The sequence below is a fragment of the Ictalurus punctatus genome, chromosome 21 (assembly GCF_001660625.3).
Source record: "Ictalurus punctatus breed USDA103 chromosome 21, Coco_2.0, whole genome shotgun sequence".
In the NCBI taxonomy this organism is placed as follows: Eukaryota; Metazoa; Chordata; class Actinopteri; order Siluriformes; family Ictaluridae; genus Ictalurus; species Ictalurus punctatus.
This window is the reverse complement of record NC_030436.2, coordinates 235,749-252,992: the sequence shown is the minus strand read 5'-3', so window position 1 is coordinate 252,992 and position 17,244 is coordinate 235,749. Positions and strand designations below refer to the sequence as shown.

The window sequence follows — 17,244 nt, the reverse complement described above, 5'->3', positions numbered from 1 at the left end:
CACACACACACACACACACGCACACACACACACACACGCACCAATGATCGCAGAGCTGCAATGCAAGGCGCTAACTTGCCATCGGGAGCAACTCAGTGTCTTGCCCAAGGACACTTCGGCATGTGGAGTCATGTGGGCCGGGAATTGAACCTCCAACCCTACGATTAGTGGACAACCCGCTCTACCACCTGATCCACAGCCGCCCACACCCACACACTTTTAACCATTTCAGCTTGAATTTTTCAGTTTGTACATTTCAGAACAGATGCTACCACCATTTTTTATAAGAGCCTCCACCCAGTATAGTCCATCAGTACATTTACATGTACAACAGTAATCCGATTAAGACAATACCCTGATTATTAAGAAACTAGCATGTAAACAGCAATTATTGATGACCTTAATCCGATTGAAGTCATACTCGAAGTAAACACAAATGGAATTAAGACGTGTGGAGTATTCCTGTTTTTGACGCATTATCGAAGTGCATTACAGACATGTACACATCTTAATCAAGTTATTAACATCGTTTGGGAGTTTTCACCGCATGGTGCGACAGGACACCTACACACACGGCAGTGCTCAACCGTTTGACAGCAAACGAGAGCACGGCTGCGTCCCAAACCGCGTACTTACCTACTATATATTAAGTGAAATACATGTATTTTGGCTACTATATAGCCCACGGCTTCAAGCAGTCGTCTGTTAGCATGTACAGCATGACAAATAATTAACCGCACACGTCCATGTAGTCCATGACAACATGGACATTTAGCCATCTGTAAAACTCTGTTTGTTATTCTTATACAACTTTTTCTGTTATTATGTGCAGCTTTTTTCCATTACTAATTGATTTTATTGCTGGTTCATTCCTTTCCTTAGGGTGTGTGGCACTCCCAGCAGGTGGACTATGAAGAGCGGCCTGATGAGGAGAGGCAGTGTTCTAAATGCAGGACCACCTGCTACCTATCTGCCATCACCTGTCCCTGCAGTCCTGGACAGCTGGTGTGTCTACACCACCTCCAGGACTTCTGCTCCTGTACCCCTAACCGTTATACACTGAAGTGGGTCTCTATATGTTTTTAAATGTAGTATTGTGATTCATTGCCATTTTAATATGATGATTTGATTTAATGAAGGGTATTTTCTTGTTTCATTAAACAGCCTCCAAATAATGATTTGTACATTAATCTCTCTCTTGTCATGATCTTGCAGTTATAAGTACACCTTGGGCATGTTGAACCAAATGTTCAACACTTTGGCAGCACATGCTGAGTCATACAGTGATTGGGCTTCTAAAGTTAATATAATTTTAAAGGCTGACCAAGACAATAAAAGTGGTAAGAGTCTTAATTTATAAATTAGGTAACAGACATTCCTTACTCTTTGTGTGATGAGTATTTTGTTTGTAATTTACCCTTCCAGACTTGGAGGAACTTCGTGCACTGATTGTGGAGGCAGAAAAGATGATGTATCCTGAGATGGACTTGCTACTCTATTTAAGACAGACTGTCCAGGATGCAGAAAAGAGTACCTTAATGGCCCAGCAGCTACTCAATGGAAAGAGACAGACCAGGTAGGGTCTCTGTACACTTCTACTTTCAAATCAAAATAAAGTATTTCAAAGAATAAGAGATCACTGTTCCTCACTAATCACATGACCTATATATAGCTTGTTATGCTGCTGACATCCAAGAAAAGTGGCACAACCCCTGGCAAAAATTATGGAATCACCACACTTGGAGGATGTTCACCTGGATTTTTTGCTTTGTAGAAAATAAGCAAAGTACAGATATGACACAAAATAATTTTTGTTTAATAGGTGAACGCTCTGGCTTTGTGAAACATACTCTCCAAACAACTTAAATGAAATTATTTTAATTAATGGCATATTTTTTTCCCCTCAGATCAAGTACAGGGAAAAAATTATCAAGGTGTCTGCAGGTCCTTAAAATGTCTTAAATTCCTTAATGTAAAAATAAGGCCTTAATTAGTATTAAAATGTCTTCAATCCAGGTTTCACAGGTCTTAAAAATACAACCGGACTGACACCATAAAGAAGATTTAGATTTTATTTTTGCTCGTTGCATTTTGAAATGGTAAACCCGTGTGACTGTTGCACTCAGAGTGTGTGTGCAGCTCATCAGTCTTTTAGAGCGATTCGGTTCATAGTAAATGCCGCTCGACACCAACTTCATCTTTCTGTGCTGTGAGTTTGAGTCGTTATATAATGTGCATTTACACGCGCCAGATTTGCTTTGGTTTAACGTTAGTATAATCGCAAACATTTTTGTGGGCAGATGTTTCCATTTTGTCTGATGGGTAATGAGAAGTGAATTTAAAAAAAAAAAACGTTGCAAAACGTTTCCGCCAAAATAAATGCCATAGTGTCTAACGCATGAAAGTCAATTAAGTCATAAATATATTACTACTGTTCTATTACTATATCTTATCAGTTCTAGTAAACACTGCTGCTGAGGGAGTGATGGTAAATTTGACATCTTTGACTGCTGTAATCTATCTCTCTCTATACATTTTTTCCATTCTTGGAAAGTCATGGAAAGGAAATATTGTATTTTTCTATCTTTCACTGTTTGAGCAAATGTTAAGGCTAAAAGAATATCTGCTCTGGTCTCCCATATACCTCTATAGAAGTTTACCCTGCTATAGTTTACTTAAACCCAGAAATGGATGTAAATGTATGAACATGGTCCATTATAGCTGATGTATGTTGTTGCATGATTGAAGTGACATGCAGGTCTTAAAATTTTTGGCAATGTCTTGAATATGGAATTAAAAAGTATTACATTTGAAGTGCTTTGTCCTGCAGATATCCTGAATTATGGAATCAATCAATGTTAAGGAAAAATTTATGGAATCACCTTGTAATTTACATTTCTAAAACAAACACCAGCACAAGTCTAAAAATACAAATTAGGCTGCAGTTGAGAGTGCGGTTACAGACCACAACCTTGGCCTTTTTGAAAGAAAACATGGCCCCAACAAGAGAGTTGTCAAATGAAACAATAGAAAGGATTATAAAACTCGTTCAAGAAGGAAATCTGCCATGGTGTTTACATATAGAAAAGCCAAATGAAAACCAGCACGAACACCAAAACCGAAGAAAACAAGGTTACAATGGGCTAAAGAGAAGCAATCATTGTGGATGATTGGATGAAAGTGATATTCAGTGATTAATCAAAAGCTGTATTGGCCAAGGGGATGATACTAGAAGTTTTGTCTGGTGCTGTAGCAGGGTATTTTTGTGAATTCTTTTAACAAAAGATTAAAAAAATTAAGAGTTTTTCCACAGCCTCCTTTGCTCATCTTTACCAGGGGTAAAGTATTAGTGGAGGGCACTGACAGTATATACTGTCAGTATTAGTGGAGGGCACTGTAAAGATGACTGCCTGAAGAAAACAATCAAATTTCAGGTAAAGGACCAGGGGAGACCTCAACATTTAGTGCACAGGTGTATGCTGAGATTTTGGATAGAAAATAGGTTTGGTGGTGATGGTCATTTTTCAGGATGATAATTTTGCCCAGTGTAAAAAGTGTTAAAGCTTTTCTTCAGGAAAGGCAAATCAACTCAATGACCTGGCCAGCAAACAGTCTGGATTTCAGTCCAATTGATAATTTATGGTGGAAATTTAAACAAATTGGTCAATGACAAGGCTCCATCCTGCAAAGCTGATCTGTCAACCGCTATTCAAGAAAGCTGGAACCAGCTTAATGGAGAATATTGTTTTCTTTAGTAAAGTCCATGCCTCAAAGGATGCAGGCCGTCATAAAAGCCTGAGGAGGAGCAACAGCATATTAATTGTGATTTGTTTGTTTTGTTTTTTTTTTTTAGATTCCATAATTTTTTTTGTCAACTTGATCTGGGGGAAAAATATGCCATTAATTAAAATAATTTAATTTAATTTGTTTCGAGGTATGTTTCATGAAGCCAGAATGTTCAGCTAGTAAGCAAAATTTGTTTGGTCATATCTGTGATTTTGTTTATTTATGAAGTAAAAAAGCTGGGTGAGCATCCTATAACTTTGGTGAATACACAGGAAGTGGGCGTGGCCACTTTTACTTAAATGGCTATAACTCTTGAATGAAATGAAATATCTTTACCAAATTTGGCATGCTTATGTCTGAGGACATTCTGTGGTGGCCCAGAAAAGTTGGTGCAGTTTTGCCACATGATGGCACTATAATACCTACTTTTGTGAACTAGTCATAGGTTTTTTGCTCAAGTGAAATAAAACAATTTTTTGGACATCTTAGATCAATAGTCATCAAAAAAAAAGTTGTACTTTTGATTTACCTTTGCAAGGGCATATCAAAAAGTTTGAAGAGTGCTTGGCCACTTTTATTTAAATGGCTATAACTCTTGAACAAAATGAGATTTTCACCAAAGTTTGGGTGAAAAGTGTGACCAGTTGGAGTCGCTATAACAGAACAAAACATGAATTTGGCACTAAATGTGGAACCATTGATCAAATTGACTTGATAAATAATTTGCAAGAATTGTCCTTGTCCAAGGCACAATCAGCATATACGAAGACAAGTGTAAATCTTGAAAAACATGGCCGCCATTGGTCAATGTCCAGCAGCTATTGGACAAGCTTAATGAAGTCTGATATCTCTTAAAATGACCTTGTTTTTCCTTTGACTTGGGTGCTTATAGAACTGCAGAGTATTAAGTAAAAACATTTTAATGTCTTTAAGAGCCATAAAGGGCTTGACCCCCAATAATTGCTGCTTGCAGCTATATTTATTATTAAATTTACATAACCTAAACTATCATACAACCCTACCCAACCAACCCATAGTTTGCCTACTCTAAAATCAATTCCCTTTTCCTTGGCCTAGTACAGTTTATTCAGTACCATTTATGAACCGATGATATTCAGTCAAATGATTTCTTTTTACATATTTTTCACAAGCTAAATTATAATTGCTCGGTTTTGTTCCATTTGAACTTTTATGTAGGTATCGCTCAGGTGGTGGGAAATCTCAGAAACATCTTACTGTAGAGGAGTTGAGGTTATTTGTACAACAGCTATATGATCTGCCCTGCACCATTAGACAGGCTCCTTTTCTCAAGGTACTGAACATGTAACCCTGTTTTCTGATAAAATTACTGAAGATTTAAAAAATGTTACAGAGGGAATGTTAACGATATCTTAATTGATTAGTTGACCTCAGATTTACTCTTTCTTACTTTCCACAGGCTCTTCTCAGCCGGGTCAGGCAGTTCCAGGAACAGAGCTCAGATCTCCTGGCCATAGAGATGCCCAGCTCCTCAGCCCTGCAAGCTATGCTGGATGAGGGCTCTGGGCTGGAGGTAGAGTTACCAGAGCTTGATGTGCTCAGGCAGCGACTGGAGCAGGCACGCTGGGTTGAGGCAGTACAACAGGCTAGCAAGGAGCCTACCAGCCTCAGCCTGGAACGCATGAGGAAACTGATTGACCAGGGAGTGGGTCTGGAGCCCCACGCCTGTGTGGAGAGGACCATGGCCCACCTGCAAGAGCTGCTCACTGTGTGTGAGCACTGCGAGGAGAAGGCACACAGCATGCTAATGGCCAGGTTAGGTTCTCTATCTATCTATCTATCTATCTATCTATATATATATATATATATATATATATATATATATATATATATATATATATATATAATATATATATATATATATATATATATATATATATATATATATATATATATATATATAATATACAAATCTGATGGAGGATGGCATACATTTTTAGATTTGTGAAACACCGGTTTTGCATTATAAAAAACTCTTCCTCCAGCGGCATTTGTGTGTGTGTCATTGTGGAAGTGGAAGAAACTGGCATACACCCACATCAGTAAGAGCGGATACATAAATGACATTGTATAAAGTAAAAGGTATAAAACACAAACTATTTAAACACTGGCTACATTTGATTCTATTGCAGTCACAGTACTATGACAGCTAATGTTACTGATCCTGGCAATATTTATTCAGTCAGAGTAGCCTAGTACATTATGTAAATAGTAATGTTCATGTACCATAGTACGTTAACAGCATCACTCAAACAACAGACAGCAAGAAACCTAGAGCTGGCATGTCTGAAAATGCTTGTTCGTATTATTTTAATTGTTCATAATATATACTTATTATTTCTTTATTTATTTAGTAATGTAAAGGTTCTGGCTGATAATTTCCCCAATCTGTCAGTAACTCTTTGTAGCCATGTATTGAGAAGTGTTAGTGATCAAATGGAATGGGCATACATGCAAACTGATTGGACTCCATCAGGTTTGCGTATATTAAGAGCAGAATTTCAGCTGCAAACCAAATGAATTGTTCACTGGCCCCAAGATAAAATGTGCTGGGCTTGTATTTGGAATTCACAGTTGCTTCCTGGTAGATTAACAGGATCAGTGTATTGTACCCTTGTACTGTTTAGCAGTGCAGTAACATTGCAAAAAAAAAATTGCTGGCAGGGAGCCCTTTAACTGTGAAATAATCTGTGTAGATCCCCTCAGTAAAGAATTTTTAAATGAATGTAATCCTACTATTCAAACATTATGTACATTATTTAAATGTATACAATAATTTTTTGGCTATTTGTTGGAATATTTTTTTTCTTGATGCCAAAGATGGTATTATTTATAAGTCTACGTACTATTAAACGTATGGATTAAACCCATTCGATTTTGGTGACCAGTCAAACAGGCTAAAAGAATTAGGACACTAATGGACCTTCTGGCTATGCTTCACGTTTATGCATTTGGGGGTCTCCAACCCCATTTTGACAACCACCATCGTATAGCAACCCTGCCCATATCAAGACATAGCGAAATGAAATTTGTGAAAATGACAAATATCATGTACATTAATAGACAACAATGGATACTGCATTCTGTGCCATCTATTCAGCATTCAGCAACGTGTTTTTTGTTGTTTGGTTTTTTTCCCCCTGATTTGTTCTAACTAGACCTCGCCAAAATTTAGAGACGCTGGAGGCCGTGCTGCTGGAAGTAAATAGTATCCAGGCGTACCTGCCCAACTGTCTCCAACTGCAAGACTCGGTCATCAGGGCTAGAGAGTGGATACAGGAGGCAGAAGTCCTACAGGTTAATATCATGTCAACTGATGGAGCATTAATGTGTTGTAAAACTTGAAATAATATTTATCTTATCCTTTTATCCATATCGATTTTTGTGTCTTAATGTGTTTGCAGCTTGGAGGGCGTATCCCTGTTCTCTCATCTTTGAATGATCTGGTTTTAAAAGCTAAAGGCATCCCAGTCCTGCTGGAGCCTCTGGCACGACTGGAAAGCCTGGTGTCAGAGGTGCAGGCATGGAAGGAGAGCGCAGCAAAAATGTTTTTGTTGAAGTACTCCTCCCTCTCCCTCCTGGAGGTAAGCAAAATATCTCGCATACATTCACCTGCTATGTTTTTACATTACTGATCAAAAGATAGTTCCCAATCAGTGAACAAAATCTTTGAAAATACATAGGCGCATGAAACATATGTAATAGATAATTACACCGTTTTGTTTCTTTAAGGTACTGTGCCCCAGATGTGAGACAGTGTGTCAGAAATCAAAGTCAAAAAGAGTGAGAGATGTTCCTCCTGCTGGTAAAAAAAACGGCATAAAACTGAGTTGTCTTGGTGATGTGGAAAGAGCTCTTTATGAAAGCAAAGACACAGCTTTAGCAGTGGGTCCTTTTTTTCTCTCCTGTTTAACCTGAAAAGAGTATATGGTTCCAGATATTGTAATATGCCACATGTAGTAACAATATGTATAAGTTATTGTAATGTGTAACAAAGCTTTTTGTTTATTAAAGTCCATCTACTCAACCATGTATAATAACTTCTGTTATCTAACAGATGGCTACTCTGTGTGAGGTGCGTTTGAAGGAGCTGGAGAACCTAAATATCCTAAGGACCACAAACAATGCAAAGTTTCTGCCCACAAACAGCTTGGCTCCTACAGTGTGCCTATGCCATACAGTGCCAGCAGGCCCCATGCTCCAGTGCGAACTCTGCCATGATGCTTACCACAGTGGTTGTGTGCCAGGGTACCAAGATACACAGGCAGGGCAGCCTTGGCTGTGCCCACTCTGCAGCCGATCTGAGAAACCTCCTCTGGACAAGGTGCTGCCCCTGCTTGCCTCTCTCCAGCGTATTCGGGTACGGCTCCCAGAGGGTGACGCGCTGCGTTTTATGATTGAGAGGACAGTGCGCTGGCAGCACAGGGTGCAACAGGTCTCACCTTTTACACAGCAATTTAATGGAAAAGTATGCTTTGTTTTGGTCTTTTTGTTATTATGCTTTTGTGCTTGCTTTTGACATTTTTTATACTTAGTTATACTTCATCTTGTATCTAAAGATGAGACCTTTCTCTGGAAAACCTTCTTCTGTATCCCTGGATGGGAGTAATGAGTGCTTCTATATGCACCATTCATGCATTCCTCTCAGTGGTACGTAGATCTTTTTATTCATTTTTAGAAACTATTAGCAAATGTGAACTCTTCCAGCATATTATGTGTATATTATGTGTGTTTTTTGTGTGTGCTGTGTTTCAGTTCTTAGTCCTGAATTAGAGGAGCTGCTTGTGGAAGGACTCCTTCTACAGGTGGCTTTGCCTGAGCTGCAGCAGCTCTACCAGGGGTTGCTCAACAGGTTCTTTCCCTCTCAGCATGCCCTACAGAGCAGCGAGCATGACCACCAGTACCACATTGCTCAGGACAGCAGCCTGACTTACAAAAGCCCAGCCCAAGGCAAGGTCCAGGTTAGACCCCCATGCCTTTTCATGTATGCTTACTATAATTAGAATAATATAAACCATCAGAGAGAAATTTTTATATATTCTGATTGTATGTTTTAAGGATTTAGTTTTAGAGTTGCAAAAACACACTGAGAAGCTAGAGAAGACTCCCAAAAGGCAGTTGGAGAAGGAGACCTCTGATGGGCAGGACAGAGACCCTGTTAAGAAGCCTAAGCAAAAGAAGTCTAGGACATACCAGGAGAGGACGCATGAGAAAAGAACACTCTCCTCCTCTGGTTTGAGCTCAGTCCCACCCTTTTCAGAGGACTCTGAGGAGGACTGGTCTGTGTGTTCAGCTAAGCGATGTCAACAGCCAGAGGGAAATGAGGTCAGTTTAAAGTGCTTTCTTATGCTGTCATATAGCATAACAACATTACTTCTGGTGTGAGTGTACACTGGTGTGTTTGTCTGCTACTGGTCTCGTGTTTTGTTTCCTACTGCTTTGGACAATATTCCTTAAATAATTTTTGCTTACTACATACAATGATTAATGTTTAACACAGGCAATATACAATGATCCATCATTCAAACCAGCAAGTTTGGGACATTTTTTTTTTTTTGTTTTTGTTTTTTTTATAACCCAACCCTGATCTGTTCTTCTCCCCAGCTTTGTCTCTGGCCTATTTGGAGAGCTCCTTTGTCTTCATGTTGCTAGCTTAGTGGTGTTGCAGACTCGGGGGCCTTTCAGAGCAGGTGTATTTATATTGACATCATGTGAAAATCTGGTTGGCCCAACCAAAATGTTGCAGCATGAAAATGCCCCTGTGCACAAAGTGAGATCCATGAAGTGGCCTGCAAAAAGCAACACTTTTGGGATGCCGATTGCACCCCAGGCCTCCTCATCAAACATTAGTGCCTGACCTCACTAATACTCTTGTTGCTGAACAGGCAAATGCCCAGAGCCGTCTAGTGGAAAGCCTTCCCAGAACAGTGGAGGTTACTGTAACAGGAAAGGGGGACTAAATCTATAATGAAATGTTCAAAAAGCACATATGGGTGTTATGGTCAGGTGTCCATGTAGCCATGTAGTGTATGATGATTCAGAAAATCCCCATGTTCTGGTATAATATTGATGCAATGCTTTCCATCTATGTCCTTACAGGTAAACTGGGTTCAGTGTGATGGCAACTGTAACCAGTGGTTCCACCAAATTTGTGTGGGTGTGTCTGCTGAGCAGGCTGAGAATGAAGACTACATCTGCATCAACTGCTTAGTAAAATGATTCGACACCATAAGGACCAAAACTCTTTGAATAAACGAAAGTTAGATCATCATGTATGTACAAGATTTTTCTCCTGGCCGTCAGAAGTCCCAGTCAGTCCCCCTCGTCCTGTTGCCACTATAGGACTGAAACAGAACCATTATCATGTTTTTCTAGCCTTTTTCATCTTGTCTAGAGGACAGCACACGAAGATGTACCTCAGGTGTTTCTATCCCATAAATACAAGGTAGAGGAACATCAGTTTTCCTAAATGTTCCCACAATGTTACCTCCTAACATGCTAATTAATCTGACCACATGGCTCCAGGGCTGTTTTTCACCAAATTATATTAATTGCGCTAAACAGAAAGCTATGAATTTATTTTTGAAAAATGTATTTGGTACATGCCTAGTATGCTTATTTATTTATCCCAGCAATAACTAAGCTGGTTACCTGATTTTCTTCAGCTTCATCTGCTTTGATCACTTTCTTCCATTAGCGATGGTTGTACAGAATCCTGATTTAGCTTGTCTAAGTGATGTAGCAGACGGAAGAAGTGTGAAATATTCTTTGTGACCTTTATGGTTTATTTTCTTTATAAATAAACAATATCAGATGTTCATTGTGGCAAAAAAATGGTTTGTTCATGCTGGCAGTTTAAATTACATTAACTGATTTCAAGTGCCTCATTCCTGCTATTCCTCTAGTATGGTAAAAATGATCCCAAATTAAAGTTACACAAGCCATTAAACATCCAAAAGCATGACCTCACAACCACAGCTGCAACATCTTGTCCTGATTTTTTAAATATTATTTTAATTGAGGATTTAAATGCTGAGAAGAGAATAAAAAGAGTACATAATTGTTACACCTCGGGGACATATTTCAGAATTCTGTCAGTCATTGTTGAGGGTATATTATTAGTTAATTAATTAAATGCTTTTTGGAAGTCAAGGATAGGAGGCTTTTGAATAAGCCTCCAAGTCCTGATAAAACTTAAATGTAAATAAAATAAAATCAGTACAGTTTCAGTGGAGAAAAGGATGGGTCACTACTAGGTTTGTCTTTTGCAGTTCTTTGTTTTTGCTGAATTGAATGGTATAAACAGCTGTTCGAGTGCTGTTTTTAATAAAGTTGTTAAGTAGTAATGATTACTTGTTCATAGGGGAAGGTGCAGCAGAATACAGCCGCATACACTCGTTAACCATTTCTGTTCCAATTTGCACAAAAAAACAAAGGGAACGATGCTTGTAGAACAACTGTTTTTATGTAAAATACTGTCGTTCAGTTACTTTGTGACTTGGTGGAAGGTGATTGTCACGGCTGGTGTCGGTTAGAAGGGGTAGAATATAACCGATACTGTCATGATATCAAATATCGGGGCAGTTGAACACGCAGCACCGGCTTGAGCCTGAAATGATTTGTCGTGCAGTATAATGTATCCCAAAAGGTGGCGGTATTGTTCCTCGGAGTGAGCTGCCGGGAACAAGAAGAAGCAGGCAAACGGCGTCATTAGCAATCCCCGCCCCCATTGTGCACTGGCGCGCACCGCTCGTGGATGATTCTCGCCGTCCCTTCGGAGAGACTGCCGGAAATATGGCGGGCATGGGTGCCACAGCTCCCGGCACGATTTCAGTAGCAGGTCCGGTTCAACAGGGACTTAAGGAGGCCTTAATTGAAACGCTGACTGCGATCCTATCACCGGTTCAAGAAGTGCGCGCCGCCGCCGAGGAGCAAATTAAAGTTTTGGAAGTGACAGAAGGTAAGCTTAAAAACAGCGCATTAGAATTAGCCAGGCTTGCTAGTTTTAGCTAAGTTTCCATCACTTCCCGTTAGCAGGCTTTTGTACGGCTGCATTACATGGTGTGGAGAGCAGAGGGACCGGCCTGCGCCGCGACACGCGGATACCTGCTCCTCCGGTCATTTAGATCGGATTAGTTCAGTCGGCAGATGTGGCCGCAGATTTATAAGCACATGGTTTAATATACGTTGGCTAGAAATCTCATAACATTTAGGTTAGCTCTTGGCTACCCCTGAGTGAGTCATGTGCAGTGCCCATGTTAACCAAGAACATGAATTTGAGCTTGAAATAAAAAAGACTTGAATAAAAACATGAACGCGGTCACTGTATCGACTGTAATAGTTCACTAACGTTAGAAATGTGGTGCAGTCAATGATGGTCTTGTTATATACAGCAGCATCCTCATAAGATAAATGATAGTTCTGCCTTAACCAGCAGGTATATTGCAGTGTAAGTGGATATATAATGAATATTTGGTATGTTTTTAGATGATCGGGTCCTATAAAACTATTTGCTTCCCGCCTTTGTTGCATCCCAAATTTCTACCTTAGTATTCAGTGGAGGGTCACACGCCGGGTTGCCAGATGTTCGCGCTCAAGTCCAGTGCTGAAACTTAAATCATTCCACCCCAACATGTATACACTACCAGCAGTATTTAAAAGCTAACATCATGTAATACACGCACAAAAAATACGTGAAAAAACGTGGTATCCCTAATTTGGTCGCCAAGGTTTTAAGTGGACTATTTTACATCTGTTCTTAAATAAAAAAAATAATAAAGGGGTCTGAGTGGACCAGTTGGCTAATACACAATATCATCCATTTATACAGTGAAGGAGAATTTATCTTGTGTATTTTATTATACTTCTACAATATTTCATTCACTACTATTTGAAACCTCACAGTACACACAGCGCATCATCATAATTTATGCCTCACATCCATTCAGATAACGGTATGAGTGTTTCTCCGGGGTCATCGGTGGTGACCTGATGGGTATGAGAGTTTCTCCGGGGTCATCGGTGGTGAGCTGATGGGTATGAGAGTTTCTCCGGGGTCATCAGTGGTTTATTATTTTGGCCATAATCATGCAGCCCTAACTATAAATGATGCTGTTTGTGATGTCAGTCATTTCTATTCTAAACTTGAGAGGTTTTTATGATATTCTGTCTGAGGGTGCTTTCTTGGACGCAGTCCTTGGTTCTTTTTGCTAAAGAATCTCTCTTGTTATGTAGTTTGAAATAACAAGTGATGTTAAATAGAATATTAGTAGAATGTGAAATTGGTGCTTGTAGTCATCTTTGCCTAAATGTGTATAATTGCTAAATAAACAAGCATAAAATATATTTTTATGTATTTTAAACAATGAAGAGTCCTAATTAAAAGTAGACTGACACAAAAATGTTCCATATTAGGAAAAAGGCTAATAGCTTTCTATGGAAATAACGAACTAAGCTTAATGTCAAATTGATATTAAATGCAACCCATAGTAATTAAACATTATTCCATTTCTCATTTTATTTATATTTTATTATTATAATACCTATTTTTATATTAAATGATTTATTTATAACGAAGCACATTTTCTGTCTTTACATTTTATTAGTTTTATTTTTGTTTGTTTATCAGTTTTTCCATTTAGATCGGTTCCCCAGTACAGTGTTGCCATGTCTGCTGATAATATTGTGTTTTTGGGGGGGATTAAATCAAAATATGGAAACTGGAGTTGACTTTTCTAGTGTTATCTGGCAACCCTGAGTTTAAATGAAGTGAATGTGATGTCTATTCAAGTTAGTGAAGGGAGAGCGGCAGTGTACTGTCTGTTTACAGACTGAACAGTTGCTACTCTTGATTATGATTAGTGAGGAATTATTTAATAAAGAAGTTAGAATTTAAACCCACCTTGTAGCATTAGCATTATTATTAATTTACTCCACCCGACACTGCTGTGTGTACACGAGCAGGTCACAGTCAAAGGTTCAGGTCATTTTGTGTGATCAGTAAAAGATGGCGGTTGTGAGATCGGGAAGTTGAGAGAAGCAGATGATGTACATTGGTACTCTTCATCATAATGGCTTCTCTGCAGTAGTTAGAAACTTGTTCATTTGTCTGAGGTGATGAAAAGCAGTGTGAAAGTAACTGTTGCTCGGTGTAGATGCATTTTGTAGCTGGTCGCACTGTAGAGCAGTGGTGTGTATGTGTGTATATACAGTGAGGGGAAAGAAGTATTTGATCCCCTGCTGATTTTGTACGTTTGCCCACTGACAAAGAAATGATCAGTCTATAATTTTAATGGTAGATTTATTTGAACAGTGAGAGACAGAATAACAACAAGAAAATCCAGAAAAACGCACGTCAAAAATGTTATAAATTGATTTGCATTTTAATGAGGGAAATAAGTATTTGACCCCCTCTCAATCAGAAAGATTTCTGGCTCCCAGGTGTCTTTTATACTGGTAACGAGCTGAGATTAGGAGCGCACTCTTAAAGGGAGTTCTCCTAATATCAATTTGTTACCTGTATAAAAGACACCTGTCCACAGAAGCAATCAATCAATCAGATTCCAAACTCTCCACCATGGCCAAGTCCAAAGAGCTCTCCAAGGATGTCGGGGACAAGATTGTAGACCTACACAAGTCTGGAATGGGCTACAAGACCATTGCCAAGCAGCTTGGTGAGAAGGTGACAACAGTTGGTGCGATTATTCGCAAACGGAAGAAACACAAAAGAACTGTCAATCTCCCTCGGCCTGGGGCTCCATGCAAGATCTCACCTCGAGGAGTTGCAATAATCATGAGAACAGTGAGGAATCAGCCCAGAACTACACGGGAGGATCTTGTCAATGATCTCAAGGCAGCTGGGACCATAGTCACCAAGAAAACAATTGGTAACACACTACGCCGTGAAGGACTGAAATCCTGCAGCGTGCGCAAGGTCCGCTGCTCAAGAAAGCACATATACATGCCCGTCTGAAGTTTGCCAATGAACATCTGAATGGTTCAGAGGACAACTGGGTGAAAGTGTTGAGGTCAGATGAGACTAAAATGGAGCTCTTTGGCATCAACTCAACTCGCCGTGTTTGGAGGAGGAGGATTGCTGCCTATGACCCCAAGAACACCATCCCCACCGTCAAACATGGAGGTGGAAACATTATGCTTTGGGGGTGTTTTTCTGCTAAGGGGACAGGACAATTTCACCACATCAAAGGGACGATGGACGGGGCCATGTACCGTCAAATCTTGTGTGAGAACCTCCTTCCCTCAGCCAGGGCATTGAAAATGGGTTGTGGATGGGTATTCCAGCATGACAATGACCCAAAACACACGGCCAAGGCAACAAAGGAGTGGCTCAAGAAGAAGCACATTAAGGTCCTGGAGTGACCTAGCCCGTCTCCAGGCCTTAATCCCATAGAAAATCTGTGGAGGGAGCTGAAGGTTCGAGTTGCCAAATGTCAGCCTCGAAACCTTAATGACTTGAAGAAGATCTGCAAAGAGGAGTGGGACAAAATCCCTCCTGAGATGTGTGCAAACCTGGTGGCCAACTACAAGAAACGTCTGACCTCTGATTGCCAACAAGGGTTTTTAAACCAAGTACTAAGTCATGTTTTGCAGAGGGGTCAAATACTTATTTCCCTCATTAAAATGCAAATCAATTTATAACATTTTTGACATGCGTTTTTCTGGATTTTCTTGTTGTTATTCTGTCTCTCACTGTTCAAATAAATCTACCATTAAAGTTATAGACTGATCATTTCTTTGTTAGTGGGCAAACGTACAAAATCAGCAGGGGATCAAATACTTCTTTCCCTCACTGTGTGTGTATATGTGTGTGTGTGTGTGTGTGTGTGTGTGTGTATATATATATATATATATATATATATATATATATATATATATATATATATATATATATATATATATATATATATATATATGTGTATATGTGTGTGTGTGTGTGTGTGTGTATGTATATGTTGTGCTTAAAAAGTGCTTAAATTACAAAGTCAGTAAATACAAAATCGATAAATAACTTTAAAGTATTTATATTTGATAAAACACAAAAACAATCCTTTGACTCAAAATGACCCCCTGCTGCAGCTTCTCCTCCTTCTCGCTGTTTACTCACTCACTTTAACAGAGACAGCACCGCTCCACTTCTCAGACTCCTTTAGTCATTTAACGCACCTAGTGACAAATTTAGCGACTTTTTGGGAAAACTAGAAAGAAGAAAGTACTGCACAGTGAGCACAAGTCGTTAATAAAATGTTGAGAGCAAAATCTGGTTTGTCTGTTTTCGTAATTATTGCTCTGATGGTGGAAATGGGCATTTTCAATGCTCATGTATTTTCTTATAGACACTTCCCATTTTGTGAAGCTCAACAACCTTTTGCCGCACATCACAGCTATATTCCTTGGTCTTACCCATTGTTATGAATGACTGAGGGAATTTGGCTTGTGTGTTACCTCATATTTATACCCCTGATTACAGTAATTTATATAAGATTAGTCTTCAATTGGCCAGTTTCTGTGAGTTTGTGCTCACTATAGCTTCAGATTCCTGTTCTTAAACCATAATTGAATGTCCATGTGTACAGGTGTTCCTTATCGAGTGGTGCATGAAAGTGTACAGGTGCATCTAAAAAACAAAAATAGAATGTGGAAAAGTTCCTTATTCCATAATTTAATGCATAAACTTTCATATATTTTGGATTCATTACATATAAAGTGAAATATTTCAAGCTTTTTTTTTAGTCTTGATTATTATGGTTTACAGATCATGGAAATCAAAAATCCAGTATCTCAAAATATTCGAATAAAGAATTTATAAACAGAAATGTTGCAGTGTCACATTATGAGTGTCAAGCCACTAATGAACCAGAGACAATGTCAAAAGTGTCTTACCTGGGCTAACGAGAAAAAGAACTGGGCTGTTGCGCAGTATTCCAAAGTCTTCTTTTCAGATGAAATTAAATTTGGAAATCAAGGTTCCAGAGTCTGGAGGAAAAGCGGAGAGGAACAGAATCCAAGCTGCTTGAAGTCCAGTGTGAAGTTTCCACAGTCAGTGATGATTTGGGTTGCCATGTCATCTGCTGGTGTTGGTCCAGTGTGTTTTCTCAAGTCGAGAGTCGATGCAGCGTCTACCAGGAGATTTTAGAGAGCTTCATGCTTCCATCTGCTGACGAGCTTTATGGAGATGCTGATTTCCTTTTCCAGCAGGACTCTGCACGTGTCCACAGTGCCAAAACTTCTAGTAACCGGATTACTGACCATGGTGTTACTGTGCTTGACTCTCCAGCCGACTCGCCTGACCCGAACCCCATAGAGAATCTACGAGAGACACCAGACTAGGGGTGTCGCAATACTAAAAATCTAGTAGTCGGTACCGATACCACCAAAAGTACATGATACTCAATACCAAAG

General features: G+C 39.3%; 2 protein-coding genes across 6 annotated transcripts in view; both read left to right on the top strand.

The window, feature by feature from the left end:
- kdm5ba (lysine (K)-specific demethylase 5Ba) overlaps nucleotides 1-10,643 on the top strand; it is a 32,723-nt gene extending 22,080 nt beyond the window's left edge. For all 5 annotated transcript variants that reach the window (XM_047149556.2, XM_047149557.2, XM_017450060.3 and 2 more), the window contains 13 exons: nucleotides 883-1,064; nucleotides 1,216-1,340; nucleotides 1,426-1,576; nucleotides 4,984-5,098; nucleotides 5,225-5,580; nucleotides 6,984-7,122; nucleotides 7,230-7,409; nucleotides 7,558-7,710; nucleotides 7,883-8,293; nucleotides 8,385-8,475; nucleotides 8,581-8,786; nucleotides 8,884-9,150; nucleotides 9,925-10,643. In XM_047149556.2, coding sequence (XP_047005512.1) covers nucleotides 883-1,064; nucleotides 1,216-1,340; nucleotides 1,426-1,576; nucleotides 4,984-5,098; nucleotides 5,225-5,580; nucleotides 6,984-7,122; nucleotides 7,230-7,409; nucleotides 7,558-7,710; nucleotides 7,883-8,293; nucleotides 8,385-8,475; nucleotides 8,581-8,786; nucleotides 8,884-9,150; nucleotides 9,925-10,044 — 2,496 coding nt within the window. In that variant the 3' untranslated portion in view covers nucleotides 10,045-10,643. The remainder of the gene's footprint in view (nucleotides 1-882; nucleotides 1,065-1,215; nucleotides 1,341-1,425; nucleotides 1,577-4,983; nucleotides 5,099-5,224; nucleotides 5,581-6,983; nucleotides 7,123-7,229; nucleotides 7,410-7,557; nucleotides 7,711-7,882; nucleotides 8,294-8,384; nucleotides 8,476-8,580; nucleotides 8,787-8,883; nucleotides 9,151-9,924) is intronic.
- Nucleotides 10,644-11,537: 894 nt separating this feature from the next.
- ipo9 (importin 9) overlaps nucleotides 11,538-17,244 on the top strand; it is a 48,829-nt gene continuing 43,122 nt past the window's right edge. The window contains exon 1 of the mRNA XM_017450064.3: nucleotides 11,538-11,785. Coding sequence (XP_017305553.1) covers nucleotides 11,620-11,785 — 166 coding nt within the window. The 5' untranslated portion in view covers nucleotides 11,538-11,619. The remainder of the gene's footprint in view (nucleotides 11,786-17,244) is intronic.